This window comes from Salmo salar, chromosome ssa23 (genome assembly GCF_905237065.1).
Source record: "Salmo salar chromosome ssa23, Ssal_v3.1, whole genome shotgun sequence".
Lineage (NCBI taxonomy): Eukaryota > Metazoa > Chordata > Actinopteri > Salmoniformes > Salmonidae > Salmo > Salmo salar.
The window spans coordinates 44,027,711-44,047,723 of record NC_059464.1 but is presented as its reverse complement, the minus strand read 5'-3'; the positions used below and the strand labels follow the sequence as shown (position 1 = coordinate 44,047,723).

Here is a 20,013-nt window from a genome sequence, read left to right as displayed (position 1 = left end):
CACATCTGAGTATCCAATCTTTCTGAGTACATGCTCGATTTTGAATAGATTTTGGACCGATGAGGTTAAGGTTGAGGGAGTGAATTACACTGCCTTCAGAAAGTATTCATATACCCCCTTGACATATTCCACATTTTGTTGTGTTATAACCTGAATTCAAAATTATTTAAAACATTTAAAAAAAATGATTCTCACCCCATAATGAAAAAGCTAAAACATGTTTTTAGACATTTTAGCAAATCTATTGAAAATAAAATGCAGAAATATCTCATTTATATACGTAAGTATTCACATCCCTGAGTCAATACTTTTTGTAGAAGCACCTTTGGCAGCAATAACAGCTGTGAGGCTTTCTGGGTAAGTTAAGAGCTTTCCACACCTGTATTGTGCAACATTTGCCCATTATTATTTTATAAATTCTTCAATCTCTGTCAAATTGGTTGTTGATCATTGCTAGATTTTCAAGTAGATTTATGCCAATAATGTAACTTGGCCACTCAGGAACATTCACTGTCTTCTTGCTAAGCAACGGCCTTGTTTTTTAGGTTATTGTCCTGCTGAAAGGTGAATTCATCTCCTAGTGGCTTGTGAAAGCAGACTGAAGTAGGTTTTCCTCCAGGATTTTGCCCGTGCTTAGTTCTGTTTCTTTTTTATCCTGAAAAACTCCCCAGTCCTTGATGATTACAAGCATACCTATAAGATGATGCAACCAGCACTATGATGCAGCCAGCACTATGATGCAGCCACCACTATGATGCAGCCACCACTATGATGCAGCCAGCACTATGATGCAGCCACCACTATGATGCAGCCACCACTATGATGCAGCCAGCACTATGATGCAGCCAGCACAATGATACAGCCACCACTATGATGCAGCCAGCACTATGATGCAGCCAGCACTATGATACAGCCACCACTATGATGCAGCCACCACTATGATACAGCCACCACTATGATGCAGCCACCACTATGATACAGCCACCACTATGATGCAGCCAGCACTATGATGCAGCTACCACTATGATACAGCCACCACTATGATGCAGCCATCACTAAAATATGGAGAGTGGTAGTCAGTAATGTGTTGTATTGGATTTGCCCCAAACATAACACTTTGTATTCAGGACACAAAGTGAATTGCTTTGCCACAGTTTTTGCAGTATTACTTTAGTGCCTTGTTGCAAACAGGATGCATGTTTTGGAATATTTTTATTCTGTACAGGCTTCCTTATTTTCACTCTGTCATTTAGGTTAGTATTGTGGAGTAACTACAATGTTGTTGATCCATCCTCAGTTCCATCACAGCCATTAAACTCTGCAACTATTTTAAAGTCACCATTGGTCTGGTGAAATCCCTGAGCGGTTTCCTTCCTCTCCGGCAACTGAGTTAGGAAGGACGCCTGTATCGATACACCATCCAAAGCGTAATTAATAACTTCAACATGCTCAAAGGGATATTCAATGTCTGCTTTTTCCATTTTTACCCATGTACAAATAGATGTCATTCTTTTGTGAGGCGTTGGAAAACCTCCCTAGTCTTTGTGGTTGAATCTGTGTTTGAAATGCACTGCTCGAATGACAGACCTTACAGATAATTGAATGTGTGGGATACAGAGATGATGTAATCATAGAAAAATCATATTAAAAACACTATTATTGCACAAAGAGTGAGTCCATGCAACTTATTATGTTACTTGTTAAGCGAATGTTTACTCCTGAACTTATTTATGTTTACCATAACAAAGGGGTTGAATACTTATTGACATCAAGACGTTTCAGCTTTTCATTTTTAATGAATTTGTAAAAAATGTCTAAAAACACAATTCCACTTTGACATTATGGGGTATTGTGTGTAGGTCAGTGACAATATATATATATATATAAATAAATCAGGCTGTAACAGAAAATGTGGGGAAAAAATCAAGGGGTGTTTCTGAACGCTTTCTGAACACACTGTACACCTGCATAGAGGTTACTGAATAACAGTCTTTATGAGCCTACAATAACAAAGTCAGTAGGAGACAAGAATACTGCCTGGCCCAACAATAGGCTGGTTGTTCTCTGAACGTCCTTCAGATGTCTGTCTGGCTTACATAAAGTGCCTTCTGGTGAAGACATAGTGATCAAGAAAGAAAAAAAATAATTCACAAGTACAGGTGGTAATTTTTGTGAGAAGTAGGCCTTCATTGAGCAGCCAAGTTATCAGTCATTCCACAGACATTTTTGATATCTCAGTTACAATCACAGGCTTCTGAAACACAAGATAAAATTAAAGGACGGCGATTAAAAAAAATCAAGAGGATGTCAGCTGCTTCTCTGCACAATTTTAATTCCAAACGGTGTTAACTAATAAGCATTCAAAATGTACAAGTACTGTATGGAGTAAAAAGTAGATTATTTTCTTTAGGAATGTAGTGAAGTAAAAGTAGTAAAAAAGATAAAAAGTCAAGTACAGATACTCCAAAAAACTACGTAAGTAGTACTTCAAAGTATGTTTAATTAAGTACCTTCCCTGTGGCTCAGTTGGTAGAGTGTGGTGTTTGCAACGCCAGCATGGTGTGTGCAACGCCAGCATGGTGTGTGCAACGCCAGGGTTGTGGGTTCGATTCCCACGGTGGGCCAAGTACCAAAAAAAAATGCATGAAATGAAATGTTTGAAATGTATGCATTCACTACTGTAAGTCGCTCTGGATAAGAGCGTCTGCTAAATGACTAAAATGTAATTAATAAAACATTGTGAAATCTGATAAGCCACAGTCTGAAAGCATTAAAAATATATATTATCCACCTAGTTTGGATGTTTAGGTACAAATTTAAACTTTGCATCTGTTATTTTCCAGAGGGAATGTAGGGCCGAAGGTACATCAAGGTTGACAAATTAAAAATGTAAAAACCGACAGATCAGTGATTTGGCGTTGATGTTTTTTTGCCGCTATTAACTTTCTTCTGGAACCAACTTTGTTCTAATGCATATGTTTAATAAATCTGGTCCAAGGTCACATAGTGTATTTATTGATTAAAATATCAGTTGAGAAATATTATTGATTAAAGTCATAAAATGCTAAGCTATAAATTATTTTATGCAAACCGACCCTTTGCTAAATGTTTTCAGTTTGTAAGTAAACTATTGACACAAGATTGCACAACATATTTCCATATTACTACGATTCAAAAGCATATTAATTTACGTAAATCCATCCTTACTGACTAAACTAGTGTTTCCTCTTCTATTCAATAGCTCATATCCAAGAACATTGACAGGGACAGCCTTGTGTTATCTAGACAGGGACAGACCAGGCAGGGATTTATTTACATAATAGTTTGTGTATGGCAGACACCTCGGTGAACAAAGCTAGCCGCCACTGTTATCAAGCCCGTGTATTGGTTCTGTTGTTTTTTTCACTGATAATGAACACAGATAAGAATGGACCTTCAGGGATCCAGCTGTCATAAAACATTCCCACGGACAGGCAGCATGATAAAGTTACAATATGGAGGAACACACAGACCAATAAGACTCACAACTAGAAGTTCTACATCAAACAAGTGTTTCAAAGCTTTTATTTATCTTCTCATCTCTACACAGGATAACATCCCCATTCTACACTCTCTGTCTACACCTATAGACATACACTATATATACAAAAGTATGTGGACAGCCCATTCAAATTAGTGGATTCAGCTATTTCAACCACACCCGTTGCTGACAGGTGTATAAAATAGAGCGTGCAACCATGCAATCTCCATAGACAAACATTGGCAGAAGAATGGCCTTAATGAAGGACTCAGTGACTTTCAACATGGCAGAGTCATAGGATGCCACCGTTCTAACAAGTCAGTTCGTCAAATTTCTGCCACGCTAGAGCTGCCCCGGTCAACAGTAAGTGCTGTTATTGTGAAGTGGAAACATCTAAGAGCAACAACGGCTCAGCCGCAAAGTGGTAGGCCACACAAGCTTACAGAACGGGACCGGCGAGTGCTGAAGCGCGTAAAATGTATCTGTCCTTGGGTTGCAACTGTCACTACCGAGTTCCAAACTGTCTCTGGAAGCAACGTCAGCACAATAACTGTTCGTTGGGAGCTTCATGAAACGTGTTTCCATGGCCAAGCAGCCGCACACAAGCCTAAGATCACCATGTGCAATGCCAAGCGTCAGCTGGAGTGGTGTAAAGCTCATCGTCCTTGGACTCTGAAGCAGTGGAAACGTGTTCTCTGGAGTGATGAATCACGCTTCACCACGAATCTGGGTTTGGCAGATGCCAGGAAAACGCTGCCTGCCAGAGTGCATAGTGCCAACTGTAAAGTTTGGTGGAGGAATAATGGTATGGGGCTGTTTTCATGGTTCAGGCTAGGCCCCTTAGTTCCAGGGAAGGGAAATCTTAACGCTACAGCATACAATGAAGATTCTGTGCATCCAACTTTGTGGCAACAGTTTGGGGAAGGTCCTTTCCTGTTTCAGCATGATAACACCCCTGTACACAAAGCGAGGCCCATACAGAAATGGTTTGTTGAGATCGGTGTGGAAGAACTTGACTGGCCTGCACAGAGCCCTGACCTCAACTCTTTGGGATGAATTGGAACGCTGAATGCGAGCCAGGCCTAATCATCCAACATCAGTGCCCGACCTCACTAATGCTCTTGTGGCTGAATGGAAGCAAGTACCTGCAGCAATGTTCCAACATCTAGTGGAAAGCCTTCCCAGAAGACTGAAGGATGTTATAGCAGCAAAGGGTGGACCAACTCCATATTAATGCCATTGATTTTGGAATGAGATGTTCAACAAGCAGGTGTCCACATACTTTTGGCCAAGTAGTGGATCATCCAACAAACCAGTAAGTTCTTATTTACAGGCCAGTCACCAACAGTATCTACACCAAGACTATCTACAATTCTTTTCACTTTTTTATACATATAAATATCTGAATACTCCCAACCTCAAATCCCTTGAGTTTAAGAGAAACAGTCTACTAGCTACGCTGGCTCTGTCTAATCTTGTATAGTTCGTAAAGTGCTGTTGAGATGTGATATTTCATGAGAAACAGCCTACTAGCTCTGTCTAATCTTGTATAGTTCGTAAAGTGCTGTTGAGATGTGATATTTCATGATAAACAGCCTACTAGCTAATCTTGATGTATGTTGCAGCTATAATCCACAAGTTAAATAAAAGTTTAATTGTCTCAAAAAAGGGAGAAAAAAAAACACCAAATGTATTTGTTACGATTAAGATCAACTGTAAGAAATGGAAAATGTCATAAGCAATACAAAAGCAAATTTTATTTGATATGATTGTTTTGGGAATATCTTATAACAATAAAACAATTAAATTATGTATAAAGAATATATAACAGCTCTTCAAGAATTAGGGTCCTCTTGACAAATTCAAGTGGTTTTTCATGATAAAAAGTACAACAGCAAAGCATAATCCAACGCAAACCATTATTTTCTTTTAGAACAACTGTGGAAAGTCCTTCACTTGTCATGAGGTGAAAAAAACTGAACAAACAAGATGTTGACCAAAGATGAACAGAAACAAGGACAGGACTCCTTGTCCAATGAGAAACACATTTGTTTCTGTTGCGAAACGTTTTGCTACCGTGTGCCCTAATGAACACAACCCAGAAGTACACTACTGCAGACTGATATAGCAGTGATTACTGATGAAAGCAACAATCTTAGCAGTATTTTATATTTGCTAAGCGTAAGGCAGATGCAGGCAAAAGGTAAGTAGTTGTGCAACAATAAATAAAAAAATAAACTGAGCACAATAACTGTATACAGTGCATTTGGAAAGTATTCAGACCCCTTCACTTTTCCCACATTTTGTTATGTTACAGCCTTATTCTAAAATGTATTAAAAAATAAATATCAATCTACACAATACCCCATAAAGACGAAGTGAAAACAGGTTTTTAGACATTTTTGCTAATGTATTCAAAATAATAAAACAGAAATGCTTTATTTACATTAGTATTCAGCCCCTTTGCTATGAGACTCAAAATTGAGCTCAGGTGCTTCCTGTTTCCATTGACCATCCTTGAGATGTTTCTACAACTGGATTGGAGTCTGTCTACCTGTGGTAAATTCAACTGATTGGAACCAAGGCTGTAATCGCTTCCAAAGATGCTTCAACAAAGTACAGAGTAAAAGGGACTGAATACTTTAACATTTGTTATAAATTTGCAAACATTTCTATAAACCTGTTTTTGCTTTGTCATTATGGGGTATTGTGTGTCTAGACTGGGGGGGCAATTTAATGCATTTTAGAATAAAGCTCTAACATAACAAAATGTGGAAAAAGTCAAGGGGTCTGAATACTTTCCGAATGCACTGTATATTTGTTAGCAGGGTCAATTCCATTTTAATTCCAGTTATTTTAGGAAGTACACTGAAATTCCTATTCTCTGTAGCGCTTGCCACGCCAGAATAGTGGGTTTGATTCCCGGGACAACCCATACGTAAACCATATGCATGCATGACTAAGTCGCATTGGATAGAAGCGTCTGCTAAATGACATTAATGAAGGAAATTTTAAATTTCAATGTACTGAAATTGACCTCAAAACTTGTTTGTTAGTGATAAAAAAAAAGGTATACTCAGCGATATTACATAGTAGTCCATGATAACGTTTACTTTCAACAACAGGAAATGACTCAAAGCATGGTTTCCTTCATGTGAAAACAGTCTTACGTGCTGACCACACCGCTCCGCGTGCGTCCGCCATCGTGCGCATGTTGATTTTGTCCACCCAGGTCAAAAAGCATTAAACATATATGGCAATTTAGCTAGCTAGCTTGCTGTTGCTAGCTAATTTGTCCTGGGATATAAACCTTGGGTTGTTATTTTACCTGAAATGCACAAGGTCCTCTACTCCGACAATTAATCCACAGATAAAAGGGTAAACCAAGTATTTCTAGTAATCTCTCCTCCTTCAGTCTTCTTCTTTGGACTTAATATGGCGGTTGGCAACCAACTTTAAGGTGCATTACCACCACCAACTGGACTGGAGAGTAGACCTCAGTTCATCTTTCAATCACCCATGTGGGTATATATACTCCTAAAAACCAATGAGATGGGAGAGGCAGGACTTGCAGCACGTCAAGCATCACAAAGCGCTGGCCATCTACGCAGACGCTCGTAGACCCGCGTGAACAGTGTGGACGCAATGATTGAATAACATGTATGTGTACACTTATTTTACAACGCTCGCGAGACGCGGGCGGTGTTGTCAGCATGTGAGGGTGTTATAACCATAGCAGTGATAACCATGCATACTGTACATACAAAGGGTTGGAAGATGGAAAACATATGAAAGGGAAACAGTGTTAAGGTGTTTGTCCTATTTGCCCACGTCTCCTGTGCTGTTCGTCCGTCCGGTCTGTCTCCTGTGCTGTCCTTCCATCCGTTCAGTCTGTCTCCTATGCTGTCCTTCCATCCGGTCTGTCTCCTGTGCTGTCCTTCCATCCGTCCGGTCTGTCTCCTGTGCTGTCCATCCATCCGTTCAGTCTGTCTCCTATGCTGTCCTTCCATCCGGTCTGTCTCCTGTGCTGTCCTTCCATCCGTCCGGTCTGTCTCCTGTGCTGTCCTTCCATCCGTCCGGTCTGTCTCCTGTGCTGTCCTTCCATCCGTCCGGTCTGTCTCCTGTGCTGTCCGTCCGGTCTATCTCCTGTGCTGTCCGTCCGGTCTGTCTCCTGTGCTGTCCGTCCGGTCTGTCTCCTGTGCTGTCCGTCCGGTCTGTCTCCTGTGCTGTCCGTCCGGTCTGTCTCCTGTGCTGTCCGTCCGGTCTGTCTCCTGTGCTGTCCGTCCGGTCTGTCTCCTGTGCTGTCCTTCCATCCGTTCAGTCTGTCTCCTATGCTGTCCTTCCATCCGGTCTGTCTCCTGTGCTGTCCTTCCATCCGTCCGGTCTATCTCCTGTGCTGTCCGTCCGGTCTGTCTCCTGTGCTGTCCGTCCGGTCTGTCTCCTGTGCTGTCCGTCCGGTCTGTCTCCTGTGCTGTCCGTCCGGTCTGTCTCCTGTGCTGTCCGTCCGGTCTGTCTCCTGTGCTGTCCGTCCGGTCTGTCTCCTGTGCTGTCCGTCCGGTCTGTCTCCTGTGCTGTCCGTCCGGTCTGTCTCCTGTGCTGTCCGTCCGGTCTGTCTCCCGTGCTGTCCGTCCGGTCTGTCTCCCGTTCTGTCCGTCCATCCGTCCGGTCTGTCTCCTGTGCTGTCCAGCCGTCTGGTCTGTCTCTGTGTTAGGGAAGGCACTATGAATGAGAATAATGGTCCATGTCTAGATTAACTATTCCTTCTCATAAGAAACTGTTGAAATTTCACAGGTTGTTGAACTTGACACACTGCTCTTCCCAAGTTCGAAGTGCAGTGGTGTGAAACTCATTCCATGGAGGGTCTAGTGTCTGCTGCTTTCTCTTTTCAATTAAGACCTAGACAACCAGGTGAGGGGAGTTATTTACTAATCAGTGACCTTAATTCATCAATCAAGTACAAGGGAGGAGAGAAAACCTGCAGACACTCTGCCCTCCGTGGAATGAGTTTCACACTCGTGCCTTAGGGTCAAGCCCAAGGGATGGAAATGAAACTATTTATCTCGTAAAACACCAGGGTTTAAGCCCATAGAAAGCCTCAGGCTGGACCATCTTGGGCTGAAGTGGAAAAGCACCATGACCGTCCTGTGACGTCACCGGAAGAGTGTCGTCCTGTGTTTGTGACGTCACCGGAAGAGTGTCGTCCTGTGTTTGTGACGTCACCGGAAGAGCCAGTCTTGTGATTGTGACATCACCGGAAGAGCCTGTTCCAGAAGGAGAGGAATGTGGTGGAGTTGAAGGTACCGATGAAGATGAGAAGCAGTAGGTAGAGACTCATCATAATGGCAAAGTGATGTCTGACCAGCCACGACCTGCCCTGGGAATGTCTGGAAACATCACATCACACAAGTCAAAAGACTACAACTGCACTACAGAAGAAGTAAACACATATAGAAGTTGGAACGGCAATGAAAATCTGAAGCGGCTGCTGACGCCAAGCTGGAAAGTTCATCCTTTTCCCAACACACCAAGACACCACTAGAGGGCAGCAAAGATAACACAGATGGTCAAATATATTGGCACACTTGCATGATTCACTATTTTTTATCAAATCACTTGAAGTTGAAAAAAAAAAAAATTTGTTTGATTTACAAATGCACAGGACCAAAAAAATAATTATCATCTAAAGTGAAATTGAGATTGAAGTAAAACAAAGTAAAAATGGCCTGGACTAAATTATTCTAAATTCAAAATACATTTCATTGGAGGCAATGATTCTTGTTTACTGTGCAATTTATCATCTCACACGTGTTAAATTGCAGGTGCCACTGAACCAGTTTTGAAAAGAAAAAAACTGAACATTCTGCTCAATTGTAAAGAGCAAGGGTGCCAATATATTTGACCGCATTTGTACATCCAGTTAGCCGTTTGTCAAAGAGGTGTTAGACTTTAAGAGCAGTGCTCCACCCATACAGGGGACTAACCTGGACAGGTGTCTTCTCTGAGAGTACACTAGCAAGTATTTGACTCGGAGCAGCTGATTGTTGGTGACCACAAAGTACTTCTGAGGGACCTCTCCTCCTTCACTGTTCCTGGCTCTGGATCGCTGCCGGTCAATGGTCTCAGAGTCTGAAACAGGTTTAGGGAAATAATTATTGACAGGGTTTAGGGGGTAGCAGTTTACATTTCTGTAGCATTGTCCATCAAATTAATCAAAAAGCCCTTCTTTTTTTTTTACATCAAAAAAGTGCATTACAGTAACCTGGCCTCAACCCCTAAGAACAAGCAGAGGAAAACCTCCATAGAAGGAAGAAACCTTGAGAGGAACCAGACTCAGAGGAAAGTCATATCCACCTCTGCCTGTACTGGGTCTCCACTTATCTGTTATGAAGTATCCTAGCGGTTGTGCAAACGTACCTTTCCTCTTTACCTGGCACTTGACGTCTGGGTGGTCAATGACCTCACACATGGCGACACAGCTTAGCAACGGTCCCAGGAGGCTGTCGCGCCAACCGTTGCCATGGGGACTGTAGAGGACCGCCATGCTGAGGTCACTGGTGAGGTACGTGCCCTCTCCGAACAATGACGTCTGTGGGGGAAAATCACCAAACACAACAGTCTGTCAACAAAGAAATATGGTCTGACAAATGATTAGATTTTACTCTGCAACTTCAAATGATGCTATAGCTAATATTGGCTATTAACTCAACATAACAATTATCTGTGAACATATCATTCAACCATATATACTCAAGTAGGGCTACTGGGAACCAAAGATCATCTCCATCATGACAGGCCTGGTGGGACTGCCACATTTCTGCACTGACCTTGTTGAGGTGGCAGTGTAGTCCGTTGTGGATGATAGAATGGAAGTTCTCCAGTCGGCTGCCGTGGAATGCATAGAAGAGGTCACGTCCCGCCCGTGTCTTCTCAAACTTAACGTTCATCTGGTCGCAGTACTCTAGCTCGAACAGGAAGTCCGGGACCGGCGTAGAGATCCCCTCAGCCTCTGTCAGGTTACAGAGCTTGACATACTGGTGAAGGAAGGGGCAGCAGAGAGGAGAAAGGGAACAAGGATATTCAAGGGCCGCCCTGGCCAGGACTCAAACCCGGGACCAGCAACTGTCAGCAGAATACCTTAGCAGTTACGCCAAGAGATCCAAACCCCTTGACGTGAACGCTAGGTGTAGGTTATAAGATGGTAATGCTGAGCTGACAGGAACATCCAACAATCTGAGAATGTTGAAAGTGAGGTGATCATGTTATTGACTTTGCCTTTACCTCGTCTTTCTGTAGTGTCTTCACAGCGAAGCTCTTGGAGAAGAGAACCCAGTGTGTGAGGGCCAGATGATGGTCAGCTTTGCCAGGTCTCAATCTCACCAGCTCCCTCACACCAGGCAAACTGCTCACATCTGACAGCTGGGAGGAACACAAGAGCAGTCTATAACCTAGGAGAGCCAGCTACATCAACACAGTACAGTATTGATTACAGTACATTGCATCACCAACTGGACAGGTATGGTACACAGTGACGCTGAATAATGTGTTTGAATTCTAGAAGAAAGGCTGCATCTGAAGGTTTAAATTATAAGTCAAACATTCTCTTTTGATATGGGAAAATATCAGTGTTTTCTGTCCTGTCTAATTCCTCACCAGCTCATCAAACTCTTTGGTGTCAGTGTCTCTGATATATCTGGGGGGGTAGGGTCTGAGCAGTGAGTCCCTCTTGTAGCTCTGAGCAGCAGCAACAAACAGGCTGCATCTCAGGTCAGCAGCTACCGGGTCCCTGTGAAGACAGGAACACACCAGCTCTCTGACTTCATCTGGTGGGAGTGGCGGCTGCATTCCCAACACTGTAGACAATGGAGATAAGAGACGCGTCGCAGGTCCCAAGTGTACATGGACACGACATCACTGACAGCTAATAACAGACACGTATAAACAGGATATTGATTGTGTGAAAACGGCTACTGTGTGAAACCATTAAAATGTGGAGGGACCACTATCAGATTTAAATAGAGATGTGGCTGGACCTTTCTAATCATAATTGATTCAGAAAAGCATTGACCTAGTTGGCTTGTTAAGTAACTTAATCTTTACCACCAAAGGCTGAGTGAAAATATGATGTGTAGCCAGCCACAGGCTATAGCTAGTTAGCTAATGATGTTTACATAGTTGTGCCATATGTCAACAAAACCTGTTGGTTCATTATGACAATGTTAAATAATCAATACACTTCGTTTAAAAGAGACATAATGCTACTTTACAAACGTAGCTTAGGCTATCTTAAAAAAAAACTTGGGTCAGTCATAAAGATGAAAGATAAGTTAACTAACGTTAGATGAAGCTGGAAGCTAGCTGGGTAGCTAACGTTAGCTTAGCATAAAGTAATTAGCATATCCGACCGATAGCAATACATCTCGCTAATAAACAATACTAAAAACGTCTTTATGTACTTGTCAACTTGTAATAACTAGACTTTCGATGAGATATTAAAAACGGATTGCTTTAAAAACCTACCTGAGTGAGCCCGTTACCTACAACTGGTTCGACTGGTAACAAAGATATTGTAATATATTGACAAGATAGCTGAGTGACCGCTATAACAATGGAAATGTCCTCAGTGATCGAAGGCAAGTGCGAACAGCTGGGACGATTCTAGCCAATGAGAGGACAGATACGCGTGTGAACAACAGGCAAAACCAAGTCGTTTTTCTCAAAGTTGTCAGAATTCCACATGCATACAATTATATCAGTACATTTTAACAGACTAAACATTGCGAAACTTTTATTCGATCAATTAAGCCTTACGGAATTCGAAACTCTTATAGACCTCCATAGAAAAAAGGCTTATCTCCAATGAGGTGTAATAAGAACACTTATCTCACGATGACATATTTTGGGCTGAGTAAATCCTCTCGCTTCGCCTCTTCCTCTCTGCTGGGGTCATCACTAGTTGCCACATCTACAAAGTCATAAACCCCGCCTATTTCTACAATTGATCTTCTTAAAATGTGATTTTAAACCTAACTCTAACCTTAACGACACTGCCAACCTTATGCCCAACCCTAACCTTAAATTAAGACCAAAAAGGACATTTTTGTTTACCATGAATTTTTACAAAATAGTACATTTTGACTTTGTGTCTGTGGTAACTAGTCGAAACCCTCTGCTGGTACAAGGTATCCGGCCACGTAGTGAAGATTCACGATTAAAAGATAACTAGTCTTGCAGACAGTCTCCAGAGTTGTGTCTGTTGCTCACAGGTTTGAATTTGGGGTTGGATTATGGAGGACGTTGGGTGGCGTGGGCTGGTGGCAGTATCCACCAGTGTATTTTACTGTAAATGTGCTTCTATGCAGGGACTGCTTCTTAAGATTATATATACAGTTGAAGTCAGAAGTTTAGATACATTTAGGTTGGAGTCATTAAAACTCGTTTTTCAACCACTCCACAAATTTATTGTTTAACAAACTACAGTTTTGGCAAGTCGGTTAGGACATCTACTTTGTGCATGACACAAGTAATTTTTCCAACAATTGTTTACAGACAGATTATTTCACTTATAATTCACTGTATCACAATTCCAGTGGGTCAGAAGTTTACATACACTAAATTGACTGTGCCTTTAAACAGCTTGGAAAATTCCAGAAAATTATGTAACAGCCTTAGAAGCTTCTGATAGGCTAATTGACATCATTTTAGTCAATTGGGGGTGTACCTGTGGACGTATTTCAAGGCCTACCTTCAAACTCAGTGCCTCTTTGCTTGACATCATGGGAAAATCAAAAGAAATCAGCCAAGACCTCAGAAAACAAATTGTAGACCTCCACAAGTCTGGTTCACCTTTGGGAGCAATGAAGGTACAACGTTCATCTGTACAAACAATAGTACGCAAGTATAAACACCATGGGACCATGAAGCCATCATACCGCTCAGGAAAGAGACGCGTTCTGTCTCCTAGAGATGAACGTACTTTGGTGCGAAAAGTGCAATTCAATCCCAGAACAACAGCAAGGACCTTGTGAACATGCTGGAGGAAACAGGTACAAAAGTATCTATATCCAGAGTAAAACGAGTCCTATATCGACATAACCTGAAAGGCCGCTCAGCAAGGAAGAAGGCACTGCTCCAAACCCGCCATAAAAAGCCAGACTACGGTTTGCAACTGCACATGGGGACAAAGATCGTACTTTTTGGAGAAATGTCCTCTGGTCGGAAGAAACAAAAATAGAACTGTTTGGCCATAATGACCATCGTTATGTTTGGAGGAAAAAGGGGGAGGCTTGTATGCCAAAGAACACCATCCCAACCGGGAAAGCATGGGGGTGGCAGCATCACCCCTTTTTTTCCTATTGTGTTATTGACTGTACGTTTGTTTATTCCATGTGTAACTCTGTTGTTGTTTGTGTTGCACTGCTTTACTTTATCTTGGCCAGGTCGCAGTTGTAAATGAGAACTTGTTCTCAACTGGCCTACCTGGTTAAATAAAGGTGCAGGAGGGACTGGTGCACTTCACAAAGTAGATGGCATCATTAGCAAGGAAAATTATGTGGATATATTGAAGCAACATCTCAAGACATCAGTCAGGAAGTTAAAGCTTGGCCGCAAATGGGTCTTCCAAATGGACAATGACCCCAAGCATACTTCCAAAGTTGTGGCATAATGGCTTAAGGACAACAAAGTCAAGGTATTGGAGTGGCCATCACAAAGCCCTAACCTCAATCCTATAGAACATTTGTGTGCAGAACTGAAAAAGCATGTGCAAGCAAGGAGGCCTACAAACCTGACTCAGTTACACCAGCTCTGTCAGGAGGAATGGGCCAAAATTCACCCAACTTATTGTGGGAAGCTTGTGGAAGGCTACCCGAAACATTTGACCCAACTTAAACAATTTAAAGGCAATGCTACCAAATACTAATTGAGTCTATGTAAACTTCTGACCCACTGGGAATGTGATGAAAGAAATAAAAGCTGAAATAAATCATTCTCTCTACTATTATTCTGACATTTCACATTCTTAAAATAAAGGGGTGATCCTAACTGACCTAAGACAGGGAATCTTTACTAGGATTAAATGTCAGGAATTGTGAAAAACTGAGTTTAAATGTATTTGGCTAAGGTGTATGTAAACTTCCGACTTCAACTGTATATATATATATATATATATATCCAACTCATCCCAAACTATCTCAATTTGGTTGTCGGTGATTGTGGAGGCCAGGTCATCTGATGCAGCACTCCATCACTCTCCTTCTTGGTAAAATAGCCCTTACACAGCCTGGAGGTGTGTTGGGTCATTGTCTTGTTGAAAAACAAATGATAGCCCCACTAAGCGCAAACCAGATGGGATGGCGTATCGCTGCAGAATGCTGTGGTAGCCATGCTGGTTAAGTGTGCCTTGAATTCTAAATAAATCACTGACAGTGTCACCAGCAAAGCACCCCCACACCATCACACCTCCTCCTCCACGCATCACGTTGGGAACCACACATGCAGAAATCATCCATTCATCCTCCTCTGCATCTCACAATGACACAGAGGTTGGAACCAAAAATCTCACATTTGGACTCATCAGACCAAAGGAAAGATTTCCACCGGTCTAATGTCCATTGCTCGTGCTACTTGGCCCAAGCGAGTCTCTTCTTATTATTGGTGACCTTTAGTAGTGGTTTCTTTGCGGCAAAATCAATCATGAAGGCCTGATTCACGCAGTCTCCTCTGAACAATTGATGTTGAGATGTGTCTGTTACTTGAACTCTGTGAAGCATTTATTTGGGCTGCAATCTGAGGTGCAGTTAACTCTGCAGAATAGGTAACTCTGGGTCTTCCTTTCCTGTGGTGGTCCTCATGAGAGCCAGTTTCATCATAGCGCTTGATGGTTTTGTGACAGCACTTGAAGAAAATGTCAACGTTTTTGAAATGTTCCATATTGACTGATCTTCATGTCTTAAAGTAATGATGGACTGCTTATTTGAGCTGTTCTTGCCATAATATGGACTTCGTCTTTTACCAAATAGGGCTATCTTCTGTATACCACCCCAACTCTGTCACAACACAACTGATTGACTCAAACGCATTAAGAAGGAAAGAAATTCTACAAATTAACTTTTAACAAGGCACACATGTTAATTGAAATGCCTTCCAGGTGACTACCTCATGAAGCTGGTTGAGAGAATACAAAGAGTGTGCAAAGCTGTCATCAAGGCAAAGGATGGCTACTTTGAAGAATCTCAAATATAAAATATATTTTGATTTGTTTAAAAAAAATTGGTTACTACATGATTCCATATGTGTTATTTCATCGTTTTGATGTCTTCGCTATTATTCTACAATGTAGAAAATAGTACAAATAAAGAAAAACCCTGGAATGAGTAGGTGTGTCCAAACTTTTGACTGGTACTGTATATAAATGAGAGACAGAGAGAAAGAGAGAGAGAATTGTAGCATATTATGTGCCTCAACAGCTATCCTCTACATTTTAAACTATAGTAGGGCAGGCTTAACGCTAATATGTGAGAACAATATTTTTGGTTTATGCAATATCAGCATGTAAAGTAGCTAGTTAGCTATAAAATCGCCTAAACAAACTGCACTATCAATTTAGGACTCTACAATCTCACCATGTTCAAACTGCAGATCATTTGCAACAGCAGATACACTTCTGAGGAGATGGGAAACGCGAAGCATTCTGTGTGATTCTGGGACAGTGAATGGGAGTCTATTGAGCACTAGCTAAAAAAAAAAACATTATCACGAATTTCGTCAACAAGAAGTTAACATTACAAATATTTTCCGAGATGTGAGATAATTAACTTACTATGTGTAATATCATATAGTTTTGGAATCGTGACATTACGTACTTTCGAGGAAAATAGGCACGTTTCTGGACAAATACACTGATATTGAGAAGGCATCGCTTGACGAAAAGCTTAGCAACCGCGCTACGTTGCATGACAACGTGAACGCGATTGGTCGACAGTCTGCTGGGTGGGGCGTTAAAACTTTCTTAATTCATTAGATTCCTATCTTCTTTGGATAATATCTCTGGCAATGGCACAATGCAATGCACCCTTTACTAAACAGGCAGACAAGTTGGGAAAATGTGCTATATTTCTCTAGGTAGGAATATCACCCAAAAAATGATCAATGGCTCATTCGAGAGAAGACATCCTTCCGAATTATGACATCGGCCAGTATTGAAATCTGACATCAGTGACATGAATGATAGACGTTTTCGCGATCTAAAAGTCCTATTCCAATTAACTTCCAGTGTAGCGAGAGAGACTTTATCACAGTGCTACATCATACCGGACACATTTCTACCTGCTTGAACGCCAATAAATTAGATACAAATGAAAACATGAAATTACCCAGGGAATCAATACAACATCACTCGGAGATACACAAAAACAATATAACATTGAAAATGGGTCAACCTTTCCTTTAAGACAGTGAGAGTGAAATACCGCTAGTAAGCAGTTTTCTTGTTGGACAGTTCTGTCCAGCAACGATTCCGTTTCCTCAAACCATTTCCTAGTAGGACGGGTATGTGCGTAAAGAGAGAGGAGAAACGTGACGTCACGGAATAGCTTTGTAACCTTAAACTCTCGTTGGGTTTTTCAGATTTTAATCGAATATAGAATTTATGTCTGTCGTTTTAATTTCACCAGCGTGTGTTGTCTTTCATAAAGAATATCGTCATATAATGCAATTGAATAACGTTGCATAGTAACAGCATTCCTGGTTTTGAAAAAAAAAAGAGGTAAGCGATAAGATCCTTTCTAAAGTAACGAATCCATACCGTTTTATTTACATTTCATTCACTCATTCTATTTCAATTACACGATTGGGCGAATTATAGATTTACTAAATGCTCTGTGCATTAATAGAATGTAGAATAATCATGCGGCAGGAATGGTACAATCGTTTGACTTGTTTATTGAGTCCTGCTGAAAATACTCCATCGTGTCGTAGGCTAGGTCTCTACTACGGTTACTCATCTGAAGGGCGCCCCTTTCTCCATTGAATGTAGTGCTCATCACGATGCAATTGTAGCATACAAACAGCGGCATCTTGCATCCTGCATCCTGCCCATCCTTTAACATGAATAACAACATCTGAAAAAGGTATCATATTGCATTGATTCGTGCTCTCATAACATCGTTTGTTATCAGTCTGGTGGTATAGGCCCATTTGGTGCAAAAATATATGCTGGGAAAATGCCCTTCATCCAAACACCCTCAACCTATGAGTGTTTGAACGATAGCTGCAAATATCATAAATATCCATCATCACACTGTCAAACTTTATTACAATAAATGACAGATTATTTTATGCAGTCTACAATGTATATCTATCTCACTGACAACAACGGCCGTATTCAGGAGGCTATCAGAATGTAGGGTTTGTAGCCATTGAATATTATGCATAACCGACGTAACATGTTACATTGTAATCCATATTGTAGAGGCGTGGGGCGGTGGGTTATAAAGACTGCGAGCGCAAAGCACACTGGGAGGGAGAGCCGGGTTTGGCGTCATTTCACGGTTAACCGACCCATAACCTACATACCGATAACCTACATACCGGTTTGTTGCTTGAATTAATATGAAGGCAATTATGGTGTTTATGATGATAACATTATACATTTCCTTGCTGAAATATTGATACAATGTAATATTCTTTTCAGGATCATTTCTAAGGCGTTGAGTTTTAGTCTGAATAATATTTATTTCCAACTGGAGGAAAATATCAAATTGTAATGGCAGGTAAGAACAGTCTTTATACATACATATAGTAGTGGGAATATTTTGTAGAGTGTGACTTCTGTATTGAATATTGAATTATGCTACTCTTTTGTAAGATATATAAGTCATTAGTAGTAAGTAGTTAATAAGTATTTTACTATCATGCAATTATAGCACACAATGCTTAACCTGACTGCTTTAAGATAACTTGTGTGTTGATCAGGTTGAATGCTTATACTTTAACTTGAATATTTTATCTTGGATTTTGTTTTTAATTCAAGATTTGACTAAGTAAGTTAAATTCTGAGGCTCTTACTTTTATCCCCACAGAAAACAATTTCCCTCCCCTGCCTGGCTTCATCCCTCTGAAGCCATGTTTCTATCAGGACTTCAACGAGATCCCAGATGTACACCGCTCCATCTGCAAGAAGCTCTACTACCTATGGATCTGTGAGTGTGTTGGTATTCCAAGTGGCACCCTATTCCCTATTTAGTGCACTACTTTTGACCAGGGCCCATAGGATTCTGGTCAAAAGTAGTACACTAAATAGGGAATAGGGTGCCATTTGGAAGACATCCTGTGGTTAGAGACTGAGTCATCTGTGTCGGTTTCCTAGACAGATTAAGCAAGCCTTATACACCATTTTCCTACCGAGAATGCTTTTTAGTTCTGAACTTGGTTAAACTGGGTCTAGTCATCAAGTATTAGAGCTAATATTCTACAAGAGTTGGGCGGTACTCAAGCAGTAGAAGATTAGAGGTTCTGGTGCTGTACCGGGCAGCACCGGCCCATTCTAACAAAGTCCTTTGCATATTTATTGTGTTGATTGCTTGAGTGACGTCATAACGGTAAACTGTTAAGCGCTACTGCTACTGTTTGGCCTTTCTTTTCAGATTACATTTAACGTCACCCAAAGCATTATGGGAAACAAACACAGGTATAGCAGGAAGCCGGGTGTAGCTGGTTTGCAGCTCTTTAGTAAGACTTTCAGGCATCCAGCCAAGAAATGTTACTTGACATGGTTTTTCATCTAAATAAACATCCTCTAGTTCATAGCCTCCCATCTATACCGTTGACTTGACAACAAGAGCTGAAAATTCAGCTAATAGTTCAATGGTAATCTTTATCGATCGATGATTGTATACCTTTCATTATCATTTTCATTTCATTTGCATTATCACTCAGGTTGGGGATTGTATAAGTAAGTCCTGTGACATATATGTTAGAAATAATCCCAATTGTTTATCATTAGTTTGTGCCCTTTAGCCTAGTAGTCAGTGTATTGTGTGTTGAATAGATAGCTTTTTAATTTTGTATTTAAAAAAAAATACAAATCATACAAATTACAGCATATTCTCTTTATAGTGCAATATTTATATTTGGGACACAGACCATAACTTGGTCATAGAGATCTCTCCCCGATACCAAAGATACAAAATCATAAAGTTACCTTTACTGTCTCTGCAAACTCTCATACAAATCTGAAGCAACCAATTAAACTTTACTTTGCTAGATTAATCATCCAATAACAGACGGTGCTGCTGTACTATAATTACATAAGGTCCCCGTCCCAGACAATGTAATTGTACTAACAGGAAATGGTAAAACAGTAACACGATGGTCCTGTTTATTTGGCACCAAACGGTTGAAAACAGACTGAAACAGAGAGGGACTACCTGGACTTGTCCAATAAGACCCCCTCATGTTCCATTACCGTTGCATGCCCTAATGAACACCAGGCCGTC

At 41.0% G+C, this 20,013-nt stretch overlaps 2 protein-coding genes across 6 annotated transcripts in view; one reads left to right on the top strand and one right to left on the bottom strand.

Moving 5' to 3' along the window:
- Positions 1-7,088: 7,088 nt before the first annotated feature.
- LOC106584718 (poly (ADP-ribose) polymerase family, member 16) lies at positions 7,089-12,442 on the bottom strand. 3 transcript variants are annotated; one of them, XM_045706024.1, is made up of 8 exons: positions 12,038-12,437; positions 11,171-11,370; positions 10,799-10,936; positions 10,345-10,551; positions 9,935-10,106; positions 9,502-9,646; positions 8,723-8,904; positions 7,089-8,689 (listed from the first exon to the last, which is right to left on the bottom strand). In XM_045706024.1, the coding sequence occupies exons 2-7, from the start codon at positions 11,360-11,362 to the stop codon at positions 8,769-8,771; spliced, it is 990 nt and encodes a 329-aa protein (XP_045561980.1). In that variant the 5' UTR covers positions 11,363-11,370; positions 12,038-12,437; the 3' UTR covers positions 7,089-8,689; positions 8,723-8,768. The 3 variants fall into 3 exon arrangements, with proteins under 3 accessions (XP_045561980.1, XP_045561981.1, XP_014025715.1); XM_045706025.1 differs by having other exon boundaries at positions 7,089-8,904; positions 9,948-10,106; positions 12,038-12,442; XM_014170240.2 differs by having other exon boundaries at positions 7,089-8,904; positions 12,038-12,436.
- Positions 12,443-16,994: 4,552 nt separating this feature from the next.
- scamp5a (secretory carrier membrane protein 5a) overlaps positions 16,995-20,013 on the top strand; it is a 15,706-nt gene continuing 12,687 nt past the window's right edge. Inside the window, exons 1-3 of one of the 3 annotated variants that reach the window (XM_014170237.2) lie at positions 16,995-17,282; positions 18,210-18,288; positions 18,598-18,717. In XM_014170237.2, coding sequence (XP_014025712.1) covers positions 18,282-18,288; positions 18,598-18,717 — 127 coding nt within the window. In that variant the 5' untranslated portion in view covers positions 16,995-17,282; positions 18,210-18,281. Of the gene's footprint in view, positions 17,283-17,494; positions 17,647-17,987; positions 18,109-18,209; positions 18,289-18,597; positions 18,718-20,013 lie in introns of those variants that run through there. The other 2 variants (XM_014170239.2, XM_014170238.1) reach the window with 2 other exon arrangements.

Excerpts from the sequence above, each read along its gene's own strand:
- LOC106584718 (XM_045706024.1), bottom strand. The coding sequence starts at position 11,362 with ATGCAGCCGCCACTCCCACCAGATGAAGTCAGAGAGCTGGTGTGTTCC. Across the intron at positions 10,937-11,170 it reads CCAAAGAGTTTGATGAGCTG|CTGTCAGATGTGAGCAGTTT; the intron begins GTGAGGAATTAG and ends TGTTCCTCCCAG. Across the intron at positions 9,647-9,934 it reads GTGCCAGGTAAAGAGGAAAG|ACTCTGAGACCATTGACCGG; the intron begins GTACGTTTGCAC and ends AACCTGTTTCAG.